General features: G+C 46.0%; 2 protein-coding genes across 2 annotated transcripts; both read left to right on the forward strand.

Annotated features, from left to right (window-relative positions):
- Positions 1-6,359: 6,359 nt before the first annotated feature.
- On the forward strand, positions 6,360-8,076 carry LOC147428330 (short integuments 2, mitochondrial-like). Its single transcript, XM_086496436.1, has 5 exons — positions 6,360-6,616; positions 6,896-7,000; positions 7,116-7,193; positions 7,302-7,431; positions 7,946-8,076. Exons 1-5 carry the CDS (start codon positions 6,461-6,463, stop codon positions 8,044-8,046), a joined length of 570 nt encoding a protein of 189 aa, XP_086352562.1. The 5' UTR covers positions 6,360-6,460; the 3' UTR covers positions 8,047-8,076.
- A 9,044-nt stretch (positions 8,077-17,120) lies between these two features.
- LOC147428331 (short integuments 2, mitochondrial-like) lies at positions 17,121-18,475 on the forward strand. The gene is made up of 4 exons (XM_086496437.1): positions 17,121-17,174; positions 17,255-17,351; positions 17,427-17,683; positions 17,979-18,475. Exons 2-4 carry the CDS (start codon positions 17,327-17,329, stop codon positions 18,246-18,248), a joined length of 552 nt encoding a protein of 183 aa, XP_086352563.1. The 5' UTR covers positions 17,121-17,174; positions 17,255-17,326; the 3' UTR covers positions 18,249-18,475.
- Positions 18,476-19,886: the final 1,411 nt, after the last annotated feature.

Raw genomic sequence — 19,886 nt, forward strand, 5'->3', positions numbered from 1 at the left:
TGAATACAAGTCTCCCATAGAATAAATGGCTCTTCTTGCAAAAGCCTCAGCAAATTCATCAACCATTGGACGTGTACCTACATTTCTGATAGTTACCTTGTTTACTGGCTGCAGATCCTGTGTAAACCTCAATGCACCATTCTTCTTGGGAACCATAAACCACCTGTTAGAGTAAGGAGCACAAGAGGGCTCCAAAATGCCCATCTTTATCTTCTCGACCAACTTAGGAAGATGAGCTTTCGAAACAGGTATAGGTCATAGATTCCAAGGGAGGTGTGGCAGAGTGAAGATCACCATGGGAGCCACAACAATAGGATCCACACATCCAATCTCTCCTTGTTGGAAAGCAAAAGCCTTCCCATGCTTCTTTAACATTTCTTGAAAACATGCTATTTCTTCTTGATTTTAAAAATCTGCATCAACGATTTGTAATTCTTGTAAAGTTTCTTCAGAAAATGAGTGCCCAATTTTACCTGGATCTCGGAGAATAGGCTGTCAAGATGCTTTCTCCATAACGGTGTCACTCTCTTTTGGCAATGGAGTAGCCACGGGCTTGACCTTCTTTGCCACTATTTTGTATTTTGTATTCGCCTGTATTTCCTCCGCATCCAACTCTGCTTTGAATTGAAAAAGGATGTCATACATATCCAGAGAGTTTACCTTGACAATCTCAATCTTAGCTTGATCATGGGATTGCATGGCTGCATCCAATTCTCCCATTGTGTCCACAAATGCATATTCTTCAAAAATTCGTGAAATTGCTTCATTTGGATCCAATAACTCACATTCCTGAAACATAGCTTGGGCATTGCAAACATGTTGCTTCTCCCATTTGCATAATTCATTGAATTTCCTGTATGATACTGATCCCTCTGAAGATAAACCCAGAAATCTTGAAGAAAAAGCCTCTCCAGAAACACTTGCCGTTAGCGAGAACTTCTCCTTCAAAGCACCATAGTAGTCTCGCTTCCCAACAAAATCGACCTGATGTTACCTGTACCTATTGTATAGTCTGTGAAAGAAGTGGATATTAAACAACTAGAGGTTGTCTAAGACAAAGTATGAAATGGACCAACATCTTGTATGAACTTCATTTTTAGATAGTGTACTTGGAAGGGGAAGAAGAATGGGGTTGCAGATGCTTTGCCTTGCAATGCATAAATATTCAGTGATTACATCAGTGCGTCATCAAGACTTCAATGAGATATGAGAGAAGTATGCTACGGATGTGGATTTTGGTGAGATATTCAATTGGGTATTGAGTGGGGAGGCAGGTTCAGGATCTTCTATCAAAGAATGCTATTTGTTGTAGAAAATCATTTTGAGTTACATGGGGTTTGAGGCAAAAGGTGTTGGCAGAGTGACATATTCCTCCTTTGCTGGGCACATGCGAATACAACAATGGTTCTGAAGTGGACCTCTACTAAGCTAAGTTGGGGCTCCCACTAAAATTACAAGCACAAATCGCTAATCCTCATATGGGAGCCTTACAAGGGTGTGCACCGTGCAACACATAACAACGCAAAGGGAGACACAGGTGGGAGGTGTGCATTGGTCCAGATTGTCTTTGTATCAAGAAACATATGCATTGTACTAACTTGCAAGAGTATTTTTTACTATTTTACCTTCCTTTTAGTGCCCATGTGATCCACTTGGTAGCTGAAAAGAAACATTTCATCATATATGCCATTAACAAACCCTCCGACAATTCTGTGCCGACTTTTGTGACTTATGCTTAGGGCCTTTACACACTGCCATATCATTTTGGACGCCTGTCCAACAAATGGCAGCCCTTCTTGAAATCGCGGGCGGGCTTCACCCACCATGGGTTACACACCACTTAGGACAAAATTTTGGGCTTTACACAATGATCGGTTCTCAGAGACATGGCAGGCAGCGCCATATTTGGGTGACCCCGATGCCCCATCCAAAATCGTTAAGCGTTTGGTGCTTACCTGGCATTCAACATGGAATTGGCAGTCTGCACAGAATGGCAATGTGTACGTGAGATGACGCCCATAGCTTACGTGCTGCTGTTTGATAGGCGCGATCTTTCAATATAGTAGGTGCACGTTGGAGTGCGTAAAGGTTTTAAGATTCTTGGGGGAGGGTGCCAATTGTCACTTTCCGTCAGCACACCATCTTTTCTCTTAACTGAAATTTTTAGTTTCATCTGACTATAACGATCACCTTACTTGGTGGAAGGAGTTGATGTTTCACTACTTGTTTTTGTCAACTTTGATCCTGTGTTGTTCTGTATCATACCTCTCTGTGAGGAGTAGCTTTCCACTTTGCCGGTTTTTTGCTAGTCCGATAAACGAAGCACGATGTTTTATTTGAGCCAGATATGATGTGTTCTTTTTGATTCAGAATATAAAAAATTGAAGAAGGCGGCTGTAGGATCGTTACCCGGTGTCACATTAAACTTGCAAGGATTTAAGGTATGTTGAAAATTCCTGATTTGTATTTATTGCCACTTCTTTGAAGCAGTCGACATGCTTATCGAAGATTTGTTTGGTAGATTCACAGCAAACCTAGCATTTTTGTGCTTGATACACCGGGGGTGTTGGTTCCTAATATACGTGACCTAGATATGGGCCTAAAACTGGCTTTAACAGGTACTCGTTGCATGGCCTATGTGAGTGTTCTAATAGTAATGGAGAGCAAAGGTGTTGACTTTTTTGTCATTTTAGGGGCGATTAAGGATTCAGTGGTCGGGGAAGAGAGACTTGGCCATTATCTGCTGGCATTTTTAAACAGCCGCAAAGCACCTTTCAAGTGGTAGAAAAGCATAGAAGCAGCACGAGCTAGAGAAAGAGAAGAAAGAGCAGGTGAAGAAAGCGAAACCCAAAACACTATTGGAGCTTAAAAGGCAAGCATACCTTGCAGAGAAAAGGGCAAATAATCCAAAGCCAGAGAGAGTCTCTGATCACAATAAGGTCCAGTTCTTTATTTATACGTTGCAGAGGAATATAGATCTTACACCTGTTTGTGTGTGTGTGTGTGTGTGTGTGTGTGTGTGTGTGTGTGTGTGCGTGTTCCATCTTGAGTATCAGGTCTTGAGTTCTAGACTCGTCGGATAGACCTTTTAAATCTCTTGGGATTTTTAAATCTTCTCTTCTTCTTCCTCACTCTCTCCTCCCCCCCCCCCCCCCCCCCCCCCCCCCAAAAAAAAGCCTCTCTCACTTGTTCCAGAATATAGAAAGGTTATTTTTAAACTTGTGTCTAAACCTTCAGGATCACGTTGTGCTACTGCTACGTGAAGCTCTCTTAAACACATTGTCAAATTTTGATGGCAATCTTGAAGACGAGAAGGATATGGAGGCTCTTGTAGATATACAAATGCATGAGTTGCGGAGAGCTCTGAAGATTTCCATAGAGCTAGGTGATAAAGGCTGGGAGTTTGTTGGCAAAAAACTCCTTAATCTATTTAGAGTAGGGCGATTGGGCAACTTTGCTCTGGATGTACTTCCTGAGGATGCTCAAAATCAAATTCAATGCACTTAAAAGTTATAAAATCTTGGAAGCTGCAAATTGCTTAATTGGGTCATCAAGTATATCATGCTTCCCATTTGGCAATAGCTTGAACACCAGAGTGTTTGTGAGCTTGGGCGACTCACATGGATGCTTCGGACAAAGAAGTTTTGGATGTGTGATGGTCTTTTTTACAGGTTTGGAATGTATGAGGACTTTGTAAATATAATCAGTATGCGCCAGAGCCAAAGTTAGTTTTTGAAGGGTATGCCATTTTTGGATGCATGCCTATGATTCGAGTGACCAATGGTGCAAACTCTCTCTCAACTAAATTCTCTTATTACTTTAGTGGGTATAGGGACTCGGCTCTAAATACGAGGATTGTTTTTTGGCAACATAATTGGAGTTGATTCTAAAGGAGGATATTTTAATATTGTGGGGGTATTGTTTGCATGATATGGATTTTTTTTTGCAAAAGCGGCTTAGTATGGTCGTTCTCTTGGTTCTATTGTTCCTTGTTACTTGAGAAGCCTAAGGAGGTTTTTTCAAATGAGGCCCATACAATGAGCCACCACCTTAGGTGAGCTACGTTATTAAAAGTAAAGGAACGTGTTGCATACAAGGGGGGGGGCGCCGATGACCACGAGGAGAATAAGGCAAGCGAGCAGCACGCTGAGGATGAGATAGAGGAGTTGGTTGTCAGAGCAAGTGGAGGTGGCCTCAACAGATAATGCGATGTGATGAGCAAAATCGACAAGCAGTTAGCTGGAGTTTGTAGGAGAAGAGCGTTGGCAAGGGCGGACAGACGAGAACAACGGACAGAGAGCAGCATGGAGAGGTCAAAGCCATCTGCAAGCAAATCAACAGATTTTGGAATGTTATTTCTTTGTGTAAAGTTTGTCTTTACTCTTTGGTTCCATTTGTATATGAATGTTCTTGTTCATGGTAGGAAATTGACACTGTGGCTACCAACAGGCTCGTCGTCAACTTCTTTCTTATATGTGTCATGTGTTCATGTCTTGAGTTTCTTTCTACTGGTGGTCAGTAGTGTTTCCATGCAGAGTTTTGCTTGGGGTTTCTTTTCATGCAAGTCCTGAGTGGTTCTATGTAGAGTTTTATATGGAAGCTTTCGTGTTTTGATTTTTCTGCTAGTATGAGCACGACGGGAGGGATTCAATGGCTCCCGGCGATTGCAGGAGCTGGATTCCAACTGCTGGGGACAGCAAGCCTGCGGCCTTAGAAGGTGCACAATGCGCCACTCCATGCTCCTGCACAAATCTGGCTGGCTGTTCGGATCCATTTCATGTGCTCATTGCATGAGACGCAAGTCTCAGGGATTGTGCTTCCTTTTTCTTGGGAGAAGCCCATATGCATTTTATGAGTATAGATGGAGCAGGAGGGATGCGCATTTATCTTGTAGACTATTTTGGTGAAGCTCGTGTGCCTTGAGTCTTTCATGGACGAATCTGTTTCTTTTCTTGAATCTGGTCATCCACCTGCTTGTTGTCTCGGTGTGTGGGTGGACCTCTGTTGGTGGGTTAAGCTTTAGATTTTATGATGCAACTTGTTGAGATCTTTTTGGGTTACTCGCTCTGGCTTTGTGTATAGAGATATGGAAAGCAGGATTTTTTGGTCAGAATTAGGGGTGGAGTTGTGTGCACTGTGCACTGTGCAAGTAAAAGAGAGGGAAGTGAAGCCATCAATGCATTGTTGACGCCTTGCTTTGTCTCTGTAATTGTTGTTTGTTCGTTTGTTTGTTGGCTTGGCTTGGTGGGAAATTCTACTGTTGTTGGTTAGACTATGTGAAGATGTATCAACTATTGTTTCCTTTCGACAAATGGTCGTTGAATCGACCAAGTTTGTCGTCATAGGAATAATGATAGGGTTCTATTTCTTAGGCCGCTGTGAGGTAGGTAGACTCTTTCTTGCCCATCTGTAGCTATTTCTACCTGTAGAAGGTTTTGTGCGTGTGAAAAACTGTCGAGAAGTGACTCGTACAACAGTTTTACCAGACTCTAGCTAAATGCAAAACTAACAGAAGAAGACGATGTAAATGCTCGAGAAAGAATGAGTAAAATTGTCTCGGTTTTCATCTTCAATAAGTATATGGAGAGCTTCGGCAATTGCAAGCATGATCTTTGTAAAAAAAAACCAAATGATCTACTATAACTTTGTAGGGAACTCTCACTCTCTTGATCATTGGCAGCAACTTCTCCATGATTATTTTGGTTTGTTTTAAAATTTTTGTCACAAAGCATGCGCACGTGTCCAATTGAGAGCTAGACATGAAGGAGCTGCAGTACTCATCAGATCCATTGTAATCATCCCAGACTTAGGTGCAGCTCTAGAAATCTAGCTTTTGACCCATCACAAAGGCTGAGCCTAAATGAATAGGTGCAGCTGAAAACGTTGTAAAAACACCATTTAACTAGAAATGGTCTGAAAGAAAACAACTTACTACTAACACATTGTAAGCAATCCTCCTAACGCTAGAGCCTCTATATTGAGACAAATAAGTCCCTTGCAAGCCGCACGCTTGTGCTTTTAAGGAGGGCAAATAGCAAGTTTTGATCTCGTCATCTGACAAGGGGGAGGGGTTGATAATGTGAGAAAGCCTCAACCCTTTTCCCCCTTCTCCAGTGTAAAGCTTCCACACGGATAAACACACCATTCTTCGCTTCTACCTGTCTAATCTCACCCTTACCCTTAGAAACTTTTGTTGTACTTATGGACTTCTACCAAAAGCCAAGTTTCTGGTAAAAGGGTTTCTAGTCAATGAATGGCGCAAGGGGGAGGGGTTGATAATGTGAGAAAGCCTCGACCCTTTTCCCCCTTCTCGAGTGTAAAGCTTCCACACGGATAAACACACCATTCTTCTCTTCTGCCTGTCTAATCTCACCCTTAAAAACCTTTGTTGTACTCATGGACCTACTACCAAAAGCCCCACTTAGAGCCCAGCTCACGCAGCTCAAGTTAACGAGCGACTATGGCATCCGGCGTGCCGAAAGTGCTGATGAAGATGGCGTTCAAAACAGGGACGGCGCCCATCAACTGGTTTCCTGGCCACATGGCCACCGCCACGCGGGCCATTCGGGAACGCCTTCGCCTCATCGACTTAGTTGTCGAAGTTAGAGACTCCCGGGTACTGTCTTTCCCCTTCTCAAAACACACACACAGAGAGAGAGAGAGAGAGAGAGAGAGAGAGAGAGAGAGAGAGAGAGAGAGAGAGAGAGAGAGAGAGAGAGAGAGAGAGAGAGAGAGAGAGAGCGCCAAGATTCTACTTTTATAAGCAGACACAATGTCTTTCAGTACTTGTTTTATTCAGTATTGTCATGCGTAACACTAAAAAACAAAGCTATGTTCCAGTTGCCCGTACTTTTTTTTTCCACCTTGGGCATGACCTTACCATATACTTTTGCAGATTCCATACACATCAGCAAATGAAGATTTTCAGGATTTCTTGTCACGGAAGAGGCGTCTCATTGTTTTCAACAAAGCAGACCTAACTAACCCCAACTTGGTTCCTGTAAGTAGAGTTGAAGGTGTTGCATTTGTACTGAAGTGCTATAACATTTAAAGGTGGCAACTGGTTGATGTGGCGCAAACTGCTGATAGTATTTCCTGACATTCTCATGCTGCAGAAATGGAAGGATCATTTCGAGGCAAAGGGAGAGCCCATTGTGTTTGTCAATGCCCATTGTAAAGAATCAATAAAGTTGGTGAGGTTAGCTGCCTACATTATTGTTGAAATTAGCAGGAACACAACAAAAAAGAATTATTTATTTCCACTGGCAGTGGCTTTTAACTACCTGTTTCTGCTTCATTAGTTGTTTAAAGAAATACGGAAGGGTCTCCAGAACATCATGGATAGACCAACATTGTTGATCATGGTGGTGGGTATTCCAAATGTTGGAAAATCGGCAATTATCAATGGCCTACATGCTTTAAGTCACACAGGTTGGTATATGTTAAACACGGAAAAGAAGTTCATAATTCTCTGAACAAAGATATTTTGTATTTTGTTTGCACATTGCTATATTTTCAAAAGGGTGGCCAAAGCAAGAAAACCAAACTCTTCGCAACCATGCGGTTTCTCAAGCCAAGTCTCGATGTGGGAGCTATGGCGATAGGCGAAACTGGCATATTGTTGGTAGAAAACCTCATTGACATGTTTAGATAGGGTGAGAATCGAGATGCCATCCTCTTGTCACAAAGGTTATTTCGAAGTATTGCAAGGTTTGGCAAATTGGTGTGGTGTACTCCATTACCTAGGTGGCATGTAATCTTACCTCTCTAGTAGTTTGCAAATAAGCCAATCACCAAAGAGGATGTGTAAGCATAGATAGTGTAACTTCCCTGTGTAGTGAGATACATGACAACTCCAAGTTTACTTTACTTGTAATGCAAAATTTTGGCATAGATACATGCTTTCATTCTTAAAGTCAATGTCCTGCCTTTGGTGCTATTTTAGTGTGCGAGGAATGGATGCTGTGCCATTATGCTCATTGGTCCAGGGTTAATTCATCCTGCATTAAGGAAGCAAGCAAGAGAGGACAAAAACATTTTCGATAAGCAGAGAGAGTTATAGAGAGAAAATGTGCCAGGGATAGGGAGAGAAAATCAGCATTCTCTAAAGAGAGAATATAGAGAGAACATTGGTGTGCAGACCAGGAGGATTTCTGGTCAGACTTGAAGTTTGTCAGGTACAACTTTTTTTGAGAGAGTTTCTGTGACTGGTCACAAATGAAAATAAATTATAACCCTAATACCTGTCATGTTCTGCTTGCTAAAATCAAATTAATCATTCTTGCTATAAGACAAGAGGAAATAGAATATTAAAGCATAGTAAATGACATACACATCAAGACATGTATATTGTATGCTCACAAGCAACTTGTGTACTCATGCTCTCCTAAGATGTGTGGCGTGTCAGAGCTTTATGCTCACCCTCTAGATGCTTTTGCTCTTGCTTATGGGTTCTTTCAATTACACTCAAGCCTTTGGTTGTGGTTTGGCCACCCTTTCACTCTCCTGCTAGGGATTCTAGATATTTAGGGAGTTTGCATCAAGCATTTTGTCCATATCTTGTATCATTTTGCCTCTGGAGTTTTTGAGTTACCGGCTTCACCTCTCTCGTGTGTTCATGCACTTTTCTATTCTCCTCCGTTGGCAACTGCACTCTTTGGCATGGTATTAGAGCGCTAGATGTCTCTATGTTCTGCCATTTCCCTCATCTCCATGCTTAGCCCCAGTTCTTTACTTGCACTTGTTATTAGTTGCACTCTTTGCTTGTCAACGATTTTTGCTATTCATGTTAGCGTTTTTTTAATAGATCTCTTGGCTTCGTTCTATTTAACGCAGTGTCACAAAATGATGATGTAGCATGACCCGAGACCCATCCAGACAGAGGAGAGAGAGAAGAACCGATTGTACAACCCAGATTTTTGTCGGAAACTTTGCGTGTTTCAATAGTTATGAAAGCAATCGACTTTTGGAGTTCTAGTTTTCGAGTGGAGAGCTTTCGGGCGCCAGCTTTTAGTGCCAATTATTTTTGGTCCTGTGTGCCTTTAAATAAGTGGCCTTTGGGATCATTCTGCAGATTAGTGTATGGTTACACAATATAGAGTGACTCCATGGTAGTTGTACTTTGTGGCTTACCAATAAAAAAACTATCCCGTGGGGCATCTAACTTTGTACTTTGTGGCTTATCAATAGAAAAACTACCTCGTGGGGCATCTAACTTAGAGGCTAGTGAATCTGGGAGTGGAAATCAAACTTTGTGTCTCGGCTCTAGTGCTCTTTTTAGTTTAGTTTTCAGTTCAGTCATGCGTTTGCTGATTCATCCCCTCAGCAATGGCTTACCAGTTACAATGGTATTTGAGCTTGCAATCGATTCTTTTCTACCGAGGATCTGATCTGACTCTTTGTAGCACATGCTATGGATTCTAATAGAGAATCCGAGGGGGAGAGGGAGCACGAATACAAAGAAAGAGAATCTGAGGGTAAAGCAATAGAGGAATTCGAGAGAGAAGATGAGGAACAAGTGCAACACTAGGAGGTTGAGCGAGAGAAAGCTCAGCCCAAGACACTTGCAGGGGAGGGTGTTTCCGCTATGGTTGTGGCACAATTGCCAGAGATTGAGATTGTTGAGTGGCGATGTGGTTGATCGTACGAAAAATCCGAACGGATGACGTGGTTCGTAACGTTGCTAAATTGGCTTTATCTAACAGAAAAATAAATGAATTATTGTTTTCTCGCCTGGGACACCAGGGAAAAAAAAATCTAAATGAATTATTGGAATTTTAAGTAAGAGGGTTTTTCTCACTGGAGACATCCAAGTACAGATGTTTCTAGTGCGTCATTCAGAGTAATGCTGGGAGCATTGTGAATGGGAATATTTGTAAGGCCACCAAGAATGGGTACGTCTGGTTGCGTCACATCGGATGGGTGACAGGGAGCATCGGAAAGAAGTATTCGACCATCCGGGAATGGACATATCTTATGTGTCATAGGATGGGTGACATAGAGCATCACGAAGGAGATTGTATTGTAAGTTCGGTAGGAAAGGACTAGGTGATGGGTATTCCTAATGCATCACATGCTGGGTGAGAGGGGCATTGGAAAGGGAATATTCATAGTTAGGAAGAAATTCCGAACTGTGTTAGATTTGTGCACAAGGATGAGCAAGCACTTGAATGAAGATGGGTTCAGAGGAAACTCTGAGGAAAAACAAATGCTTTCCGGGAAAGCGAGTTGCTTTCCCGTGAGGAAGTCTATGTTTGCATTGCATTTGTGTATGTGATTGCATTCAGGGACGCTTGGAAAGCGCTGTGCAAGCATTGTTTTCAGCTTATAGTTTATTGAGTTTTTGAACAAGTTCAGACCATTTTTAAATAGGCAGGCCGCCCACTTAATAAGTGGGCAGCCACCCTTGAAAAAAACATAGAACAAAATCAGCGCCCTTCTTTTGTTTTTCTGCGCATGGTCTCTCTCTCTCTCTCTCTTCAGCGATCTCCCTCTCCCTTTCTTTGGCGCCCCTTCCCCTTCCCTATCCTTACCATCAAGACCCTCCCTATTCTCGCCGGCTGCTAGGAATAATAAAAGCTCTCTCTCTCTCTCTCTCTCTCTCTCTCTCTCTCTCTCTCTCTCTCTCTCTCTCTCATTTATGGGGACAGAAAAAGCCACTTAGCAAGGACATGCTGCTGCAAATTCCAGCCATGAAGATGGCTCTGCCGGTGATGGCCTTGGCTGCCCCGACCGTACCGGATGTCGCCAAGACCCGGTAGGCGAGTTCCAACGCAAAGAAGTGCCTATAAAAAGAGTTCTCATTGCGACATGCTGCTGTTTTTCTCTATTTTCAGCCCATAAATGTCGTAGACGGGGCTGATTTACGAGAAGGAACCCGAGAACACCCATCTTCTGTGTGTAGGATGGGAAGAGAGGATTCTCTGTGTAGAGATCTCTTGATCTCTTCTGGGGAAGTTGTTTTTCGAGAACCGAGTCGCGTACGAGCGTCGAGACCTTGAAGGTAACATTTTTCATGTTATGATCTCTAAGCATTTGTTTGCAGGTGTACTTCCTCTTCGCGAGGGAGTAGGAGCAGAGGAAGGCATAAGCCTCTGCAGGAGAGAAGCGCTTTGAGGAACTAGAGCGAGATCAGCCCAAGGGTTTTGCACCTTGAGCTTGGGAGTAGACCCACGGATCGGAGAGAGGTAGTCTCTCGAGTTGTGATCTGGAAGTTGAGATTCCCAAGGACTTCGCGTCCAGGAAAGCAGAGTTATTCTGCAAGAAGAGGACTCTGGAAACCGAGTCCGGAAACAATTGCAAGGATGCCATGCCCTGAGTTTGGAAGGTGAGACCCAGAGGATAGAACCTTGGTTCTCGAGGATTCGGAATAAGGAATGGAAGTTCCTTGGAATAGGGTTTTACCCTAGGAATAGGAAGCTGAGGCTTCCAGGATCCATCAAGTCTTTTTCTAGAACAAACGTGGTAATACGTTCGGTTCAAGTGCTTGTATAGACTTCTCAATAATAACGACACTATCAGGGGGGGAGGGGGATCAGCCCATCTTCTGGTCCTCTGTACTCTGTCGATCTTCTCACTCCCTCTCTCATTCATCTCTCTCTCTCTCTCTCTCTCTCTCTCTCTATTTTTCTCTATATTCTATGGCTTTAGTATTAATTGCTAAAATTCTACTTATCCCATTATATTTCATACTGTTAAACGCTCCTGTTTGTGACACGTAATTTGCGATGCAGAATACTGCAGAACAAGGTGGTAAGGTGTAACGGGACATGTCCATGTGCCAATGGAAAAGAACAGTCTGAATAGACTTTAAGCATTTCAAAACACTTGAATTGAAAGAGAGAGACTTGATACGAGACATGGAGTGGCGTAATTCCACCCTTAGAGTGCATTGGCCCCAAGTTGTGGCGCCTCTTTTGATATTTCTTTATATTGCTTCAACAAGGTACAACATTTGTGGCTCTCCTCTGCATCTCCCACGGGTAGAATGTGAAAGAATGACCCCTTAGTACATATTCAAAGGCCCTTGGCTATCTATCCAAAAGCAGTTACATGAAAAGCAGTAGTTTCTAAAAGCAACTGGTCCAAAAGCCATCGCCTAGAGGGCTATTCGTACAGCGCTGCCACGTCAGCAGCAACTAGTTACATGAAAAGTAGTAGTTTTTCAAAGCATCTGGTTCAAAAGCCATCGCCCAGACGGCTATTCGTACAACGTTGCCACGTCAGCAGCAACTGACGCAAAACACGGGATTTCGTATAGCATGCCACATCAACAGCCCTTCCGGGGTTCAGGATTATTAATCCTAACCCATCTTTAAGTTTGGGTGACTCGGCAAGAGTTCGTAAGTTGGTAAATGCTTCTTGTTCTTGTAGTGCTTTTGCTAGGGTTTTGTAAGGTGCAGTGGAAGTGAATGTTGAACTTTGCTCAAGATGAGTGCTCCGAACTGTGCTCAAGGGTTCCTTTTACTTACGGAAGGGAGAGCCTTTCGTTCCTTTAGTGAGAGAGTGCAAATGATCACAAACAAGTGAATGACACGGTGAATGAAGGTGTTGAGACTGAGAGAGAAAGAAGAAAGTACGACACTAGAATGTTGTCAAACCCTCCTCCAAGGGCCCCACTCTCTATGGCGAGAGGTTTATGCTATTGATTGCTCAAATCTGGTATAATGGTCTAGATGCAATGGACTCGTCGACGATGTCGACGACGACGAGACGTGAAAATGCTAGGGGCTGAAATCTGCAAATCTTCTATCTATTGATTCTGACTCTATGTTGGTGACGACGGTGATGACGGCGACGTGACGACAGTGCGTTGAAAACGTAGATGCTGAAATCTGCGAATAGCGGGCTGAATCTGGAAACGCTAGCTGATCTGACCGTGCGGCGAGGGTCTGCTGTGGGAGGGTGAGATCTGTAAGGTTTGAGGGCTGCGGTGCGGAGTCTGACTGCTGAAAACTGAAAACGCTGATGCAAAAGATGGTTCTGTCACCAAGAAACTGCAAACGCCATGAGCAATCTGCTGCTCCAAAAACGTTAGGGCTGATGTGGTATTTGCTGCAAAAACGCTAGCGGCTAGAGGTCTTGATGGCTGGAAAACGCTAGGAGTTCCTGTCGGTCTTGCTGAGAAGGTGCAATGCCAGATGTTGTGTATCTACTGCCTCTTTTGCCAGAAAGTGCTTGCGCTAGTTTCCTTATATATTAACTTCCCAACTTTGCCCTACCCAGTTTCCCAACAAAGTCACTTATTAATGAGAAGTGAAAAATGGAAAAAATAGGAAAAATGGGTATGTGCACTGTAAAATGCTCATGATGGCTACTGACTGTAATCTGATGATCATGCTGTGTGCAACTAGAGGTTATGCAACTACTCTAAGTGCCTGGACATGCACAGCTTGCGAACAAGCTCACAAAGGTGCCAGAACACTTCCTAAGCTGACCTGAACCCTAGACACGAAGTAGCTTGTCCACTGAGATGCCTGTCCGTGAAAGGCAAACTCATGACGCCTCTCCTCTGTGCTAGCAAGCTCCTGTCAAGCTTGCTGTAACTGCTCCTCCAACCATGGACTGTCTGGATGCTGCTCCTGCATCCTTTGTAATGAAGCAATGCATCCTCTGTAATGAAGCAATGCCTCGTCTGAGACGCTGCTCCTCCTCTCTCGCTGCAGCCCGGCAAGCCAGAGACTCCTGGAGAAAAAAGTGGCTAAGCTGAGCTAGGTCTAAGGCCACTCTGTCTGCAGGTAGAACCTGGCTGTCCATGCCCTCTGTCCAGAGAACCTCTACCCTCTCTCTGAGTGCTGAGTCCAACAAGACCCGCTCTGGGATGCGAAGCATCGTGCTCCCACTCCTCTGCCTGTCTGCCACTGTGAGGATCACTGGTGCATGGTCCGAGAAGGATGTCCCTGCGAGGATGCCCACTGATCCTCCCAAGTCACTGAAGTGGTCACTAGTGTAGAAGCGATCTATCCTCGATAGATTCACTCTTCCCACTCTGCGGTCCGATCTAGAGAAGGCAAGACTAGCTGGAGGCCTCACAAAGCCAGAGTGCTACCATGTATCCGAGACCCTCAAAGTCATACACAACCTCTCCCAAGCTGCTAACTCGACTCCATGCACAGTAGCATGGCTGCCTCCTATCCTGTCAGAAGGGTCCTCCAACATGTTGAAGTCCCCTCCTATACACCAATGGTCAGCCTGCGGCAAAGACTCAACAATCTGTGACCAAAACTTTGCACGAGCACTCGCCACATTGGGCGCATAGATGTTCAAGAAGCCCACAATGCCACCCCGAACCTGCATAGTAATCCACTGAGCCCTGCCTGGCACAATAATCCCTCTGCCCACAATGGCCTGTTGCAATGAATCCGCAAAAGTCATACATACCCCACCCTGGATGCCTCTAGGTCCAAAAGCAGCTGACCAAAAGGTATCATATCGTCCACGCAAAATCTGACCACATCGCCGAATGCGCTCTCACACAGATGGTGCTCCTGAAGCATAAGGAGATCAATCTCTCCTCCCACAAGGCAACGTTGAATCTCTTGACGCAATCGGCCCCGCTGTCGTTGAAACTGGGGCCCACCTAGTCCTTGCACGTTCCACGAGACGATCCTCATGGGGAGCGAGAGAGAACAGATGCTGCCGTAGCAGCAAGACGGGCTATCTTTGAGGCTGGCTTGGATGGGGAGTAATCCGCATCCGAGCGTCCTCTAGATAGGCCAGCTGCAGTGAGTGCCTAGCCCAAGCCCAAGCTGAGCGAGCCGTGCGTAAAGCAACCTCCTCTGTCCAGGAGTCCTCATGAATGTATACATAGCAAGGCAAACACTGCGTATCAGCAAAGAAGTACACCACAATGTGCCTACATCCTGTTGAGTCTGGAGGTGTCACCGCAAACTTGGCCAGTGGCCACAAAGTCTGTAGCAAATCTGTAACTCCAAGTTCTCCCATGTGATGAGAGAACTCGAGAACCTGTGTATGTAACCATCCCACAACTGAGTCGAGGGACCACTCTGTCTCGGCCCTACCACAGAGGGGGAAGGAGAAACCAATTGCTGAGTCCAAGGCCTCTGTCCCCCTAGCGACGAGGAACAAAGCATGGACCCTGAAGCAGGCTGCCTCGTGGTCTGGTGCGGAATCGCCGAGAAAGCGAGTGAACCCGTAGTCGAAGAAGTCCCAGCGGCGTCGGAGATCAATGCTCGTTAGACCACGAGGGATAGCTGCAAGGGAAGATGTCTGAATCTGCAGAGGGGGCCGCAAGAAGGGTTGACCCTCTCTCGCTAGGCGACTCGTGGCAAAGGCGTTGCCCAGAGATCTCCTAGCCGCCGGCGAGGGACCAGTCTCCTGAGTCGACTGTGGAACTGGAGCAGGAGGGGGGGGAGAAGGAGCTGGGAGCGGGGGAGAAGAGGACGGGGTGGGGCGATAGAGGTAGAGGGCGAGGTGGAGAGGCGACGGGAGCAGAGGACGGGGGGAGGATGAGGAGGAGGAGGGGAACTCTGAAGGGGGAGTGGTTTCGAGTGAAAGCGGAGTGGAGGTTGGCGTAGGGACTCCTCCTGCCAGGAGGACCAAAGCGTTCCCCGTGGGAACCCACTGCTATTGAGTAGGCACCTGAGGGCCACTCGGAGTACCAGGCTGTCGCTGTGGCTCCTGGCGTCGACGGCCACGAGCGTGCTGCCACCCCTCCTCCGTTGGAGCCCCAGGCTCGGGGGGTGGCTCTGAATCTGTGCGCTGTGCCGTTGATTGAGGCTACGGCCCAGCCTTGGCAGGCTGGGGCTGAGGTTGAGGTGCAAGTCGTGGCCTCCTCCGTGGATAGGCCTTCGCAAGGTGACCCATCTGTCGGCAAATGAAGCACTGGTTCGGGAGGCCCGAGTACTTCACACCTGTCTAAACCAACCCCCACTCACCCGAGGCAGAAGGATGACCTTCGGGAGCGTGTGGGTATCTCTGACCAAAACTTGAACTGAGGGGATGCCAGCCGCCTTGGCAGCTACTGATGCTGCCGTACGAGGTGTCTCCAGGACAGTCCCGACGGCGGAGCCAATCTTGGAAAGAAGTGGTAGGTACTCCCTCCGTAAACCTGGAAAGCAGACTGAGATGGGGATGTCTACCTCCTCTACTAGAACATCCGAAGTCGGGTCAAAACCATGTCGCCACTGTCGAAAGTGGGCGCGTGATGCTCGGATGGCCAGTGGACTCATAGCTATGACCTTGGAAGCCATCTCGGAGGTCTTGAACTCGATCTGATAGTACCCCCGTCCGAGAATGTGGACATCCAAGATCTTGCCCACCTCTGCGAGAAGGCAGGCTTGGAGAAGGTCTCGCAGCTCTCCTCTGCTAGGTCGGGTGCCGAGAATCTTGCAGATGACCGAGGTCGCTTGCAATCGCTCTACCTCTGCGGCAAGGCTCGCTTGCTCTGTAGGCGAGAGAGCAAGTCGAATGGTGGGCTCAGCGGGGTCGGGCGAGGGGGCTTCTGGCGAGTCCCTCTGTGGCGAAGCAGCCTCCATCTGTGTCTACTGCTGTGGCGTAAGAAAGGGACGACGGATGGCGCTGCAATTGGGCGTGTCAACACTGCTCCAAGGAATTGAAGCACTGCCGAAAGTGCCGAACTGCAAGGAGTAACCGAGGGAAGGACCCCAGCAGGCGGACGAACAGGCTGAGGCGGGGGGGGATTTTTCTTTTCTTTTTTATGGCGGGCTGTTGCAAGCGGGTATGTAGTGCACAAAAGGTGGGGTGAGCGGGCGGCGGCAACTGGCTGAGGGGTGGGGCAGCAGCAGGGGCTGAAGGCGGCGGACAAGGCAGCGCGAGGGGGGGCAGCGGGTTGAGGGCAGGCGGAGCAGCCAGCTGGAGGCCAGCAGCGACGGGCACGCTGAGGGGGGGTGGGGGGTGGGGGGCAGCGGGCACGCTGGTTGGGGGGGGGGGGGGGGGGGGGGGGGGGGGGGGGGGGGGGGGGGGGGGGGGGGGGGGGGGGGGGGGGGGGGGGGGGGGGGGGGGGGGGGGGGGGGGGGGCAGCGGGCAGCGCTGGGTTGGGGGGGGGGGGGGGGGGGGGGGGGGGGGGGGGGGGGGGGGGGGGGGGGGGGGGGGGGGGGGGGGGGGGGGGGGGGGGGGGGGGGGGGGGGGGAACTTTGATACTGGCAGCTGTAGGATCGTTACCTGGTGTCACGTTAAACTTGCAAGGATTTAAGGTATGCTGAAAATTCCTAATTTGTATTTATTGCCACTTCTTTGAAGCAGTTGAGATGCTTATCGAAGATTTGTTTGGTAGATTCACAGCAAACCTAGCATTTTTGTGCTTGATACACCGGGGGTATTGGTTCCTAATATACGTGACCTGGATATGGGCCTAAAACTGGCTTTAACAGGTACTCTTTGCATGGCCTATGTGAGTGTTCTAATAGTAATGGAGAGCAAAGGTGTTGACTTTTTTGTCATTTTAGGGGCGATTAAGGATTCAGTGGTCGGGGAAGAGAGACTTGGCCGTTATCTGCTGGCATTTTTAAACAGCCGCAAAGCACCTTTCAAGTGGCAGAAAAGCATAGAAGCAGCACGGGCCAGAGAAAGAGAAGAGAAAGAGAAGAAAGAGCAGGTGGAGAAAGCGAAACCCAAAACACTGTTGGAGCTTAAAAAGCAAGCATACCTTGCAGAGAAAAGGGCAAATAACCCAAAGCCAGAGAGAGTGTCTGATCACAATAAGGTGCAGTTCTTTATTTATACGTTGCAGAGGAATACAGCTCTTACACCTGTTTGTGTGTGTGTGTGTGTCGTGCGTGCGTGTTCCCTCTTGAGTATCAGGCTTGAGTTCTAGACTCGTCGGATAGACCTTTGAAATCTCTTGGGATTTTTAAATCTTCTCTTCTTCTTCCTCACTCTCCCTCCCCCCCCCCCCCCCCCCCCCCCCCCCCCCAAAAAAAAAAAAAACAAAAAACAAAGCCTCTCTCACGTGTTCCAGATTATAGAAAGGTTATTTTTTAACTTGTCTAAACCTTCAGGATCACGTTGTGCTACTGGTACGTGAAGCTCTCTTAAACACATTGTCAAATTTTGATGGCGATCTTGAAGGCGAGAAGGATATGGAGGCTCTTGTAGATATACAAATGCATGAGTTGCGGAGAGCTCTGAAGATTTCCATAGAGCTAGGTGATAAAGGCTGGGAGTTTGTTGGCAAAAAACTCCTTAATCTATTTAGAGTAGGGCGATTGGGCAACTTTGCTCTGGATGTACTTCCTGAGGATGCTCAGAATCAAATTCAATGCGCTTAAAAGTTATAAAAGCTTGGAAGCTGCAGATTGCTTAATTGGGTCATCAAGTATATCATGCTTCCCATTTGGGAATAGCTCGAACACCAGAGTGTTTGTCAGCTTTGAGCGGCTCACATGGATGCTTCGGACAAAGAAGTTTTGGATGTGTGATGGTCTTTTTTACAGGTTTGGAATGTATGAGGACTTTGTAAATATAATCAGTATGCGCCAGAGCCAAAGTTAGTTTTTGAAGGGTATGCCATTTTTGGATGCATGCCTATGATTCGAGTGACCAATGGCGCAAACTCTCTCTCTCTCTCTCTCTCTCTCTCTCTCTCTCTCTCTCTCTCTCTCACATCCACTGCAAAAAGACATTGATCTTTTTATTCAATGGTTTTGTCTGATAGGCCAGATACAAACACGAACAGACAATATGCTTCTCCTGAGGTCACTCCTTGCAGTCATACAGAAATTTATCTCTGTTAATAAATAAGTACTACACGCTTGTATGAACAATGTAACCCTAGGGTGTGAACCTCACTTTGGTAAGATTTCACGTACATCTAGTCTAGAAGTTGTGATGCCGTTTTGCAAACCTGCCGATGAATGGCGTGTGCAAATCATGATGGCGAAGGTGCTCAACCCCCCAAATTTCTCTACCATTCTGCCCAAAGACGGTCCACTCACTGAGAAGGATCAATCCCTCTCCTACGATTTAAGGTGAGCAACTCATTGCTCAGTGGTGTGCACTGAATGGCTTCATGTTTCTATAGTATATTTTGATGATGAATGCTGGGCTTTGCGCCGTGGGATTCTGACTAACAGCATTTCATGAAGATAAATCGCACCATTTGTTGATTTTAGGGAAGGTAGTTTCTATAAGCTCATTAAAGTAAGGCTGGCGTGCTGGACCTACACTCAGGGCTGCCAGATATCATTGATGCTAGTATCATGTGATTATCTTTTGGCACAAAACTCTTGTTATCAACCACTGAAGATAGCGCAAAACTCTTGTTATCAACCCCTGAAGATAGATATGACCGGTCCACATCTCAAATCTGAATATCTACTTTATTATGAAAGACAAATCAAATGCAAACAAGTTCACTTGTGGGTCTGAGTAATTTTTTCATCTGAATATTTGTTGCTTGACCACAACTTACTTATTTTCATAAAAATACCTAAGCTATTATGTGGTTTGAGGGAACATACTGAGAAAAAATGTGCTTCTGAGATTTACTGATTTTGTCACCATAAAGCTTGATATGTTGTGGAATTGCTGTCAAATGATAGCTTGGGATTCGAATGGAGTTCCTTCAAATCAGATCAGTTAAATAATGTACTGACACTCTTATCTGATTCTTATCAACCTGATGTTGAAAGCTTTCAATTTGTGTTTTTTAATGGTTGGAAACTACAAGCTTTATATGGACCGGAGGTATGGAGACTTTCCTGTTACTTGCTTTTGGCATCTGCCTTGATGCCTTATAAGCACATACAATTTCCCTATTGTGAAGGGACTTTTTAATGCTCTAACAAGGGTATACTTCATACAAATAGTTAGAAAATAGTACCCTCGATGGCTAATTTAGATGCATTACAGGCTGGCTAGAAGGATAGTCACTATTCAGATACCTTGTCCAAAGGATGATGGGACCC

Source organism: Adiantum capillus-veneris, chromosome 23 (genome assembly GCF_014529385.1).
Source record: "Adiantum capillus-veneris isolate H3 chromosome 23, ASM1452938v2, whole genome shotgun sequence".
Classification (NCBI taxonomy): Eukaryota; Viridiplantae; Streptophyta; class Polypodiopsida; order Polypodiales; family Pteridaceae; genus Adiantum; species Adiantum capillus-veneris.

Excerpts from the sequence above, each read along its gene's own strand:
- LOC147428330 (XM_086496436.1), top strand. The coding sequence starts at position 6,461 with ATGGCATCCGGCGTGCCGAAAGTGCTGATGAAGATGGCGTTCAAAACA. Across the intron at positions 7,001-7,115 it reads CTAACCCCAACTTGGTTCCT|AAATGGAAGGATCATTTCGA; the intron begins GTAAGTAGAGTT and ends CTCATGCTGCAG. Across the intron at positions 7,194-7,301 it reads GTAAAGAATCAATAAAGTTG|TTGTTTAAAGAAATACGGAA; the intron begins GTGAGGTTAGCT and ends CTGCTTCATTAG.
- LOC147428331 (XM_086496437.1), top strand. The coding sequence starts at position 17,327 with ATGGGCCTAAAACTGGCTTTAACAG. Across the intron at positions 17,352-17,426 it reads CCTAAAACTGGCTTTAACAG|GGGCGATTAAGGATTCAGTG; the intron begins GTACTCTTTGCA and ends TTGTCATTTTAG. Across the intron at positions 17,684-17,978 it reads GAGTGTCTGATCACAATAAG|GATCACGTTGTGCTACTGGT; the intron begins GTGCAGTTCTTT and ends CTAAACCTTCAG.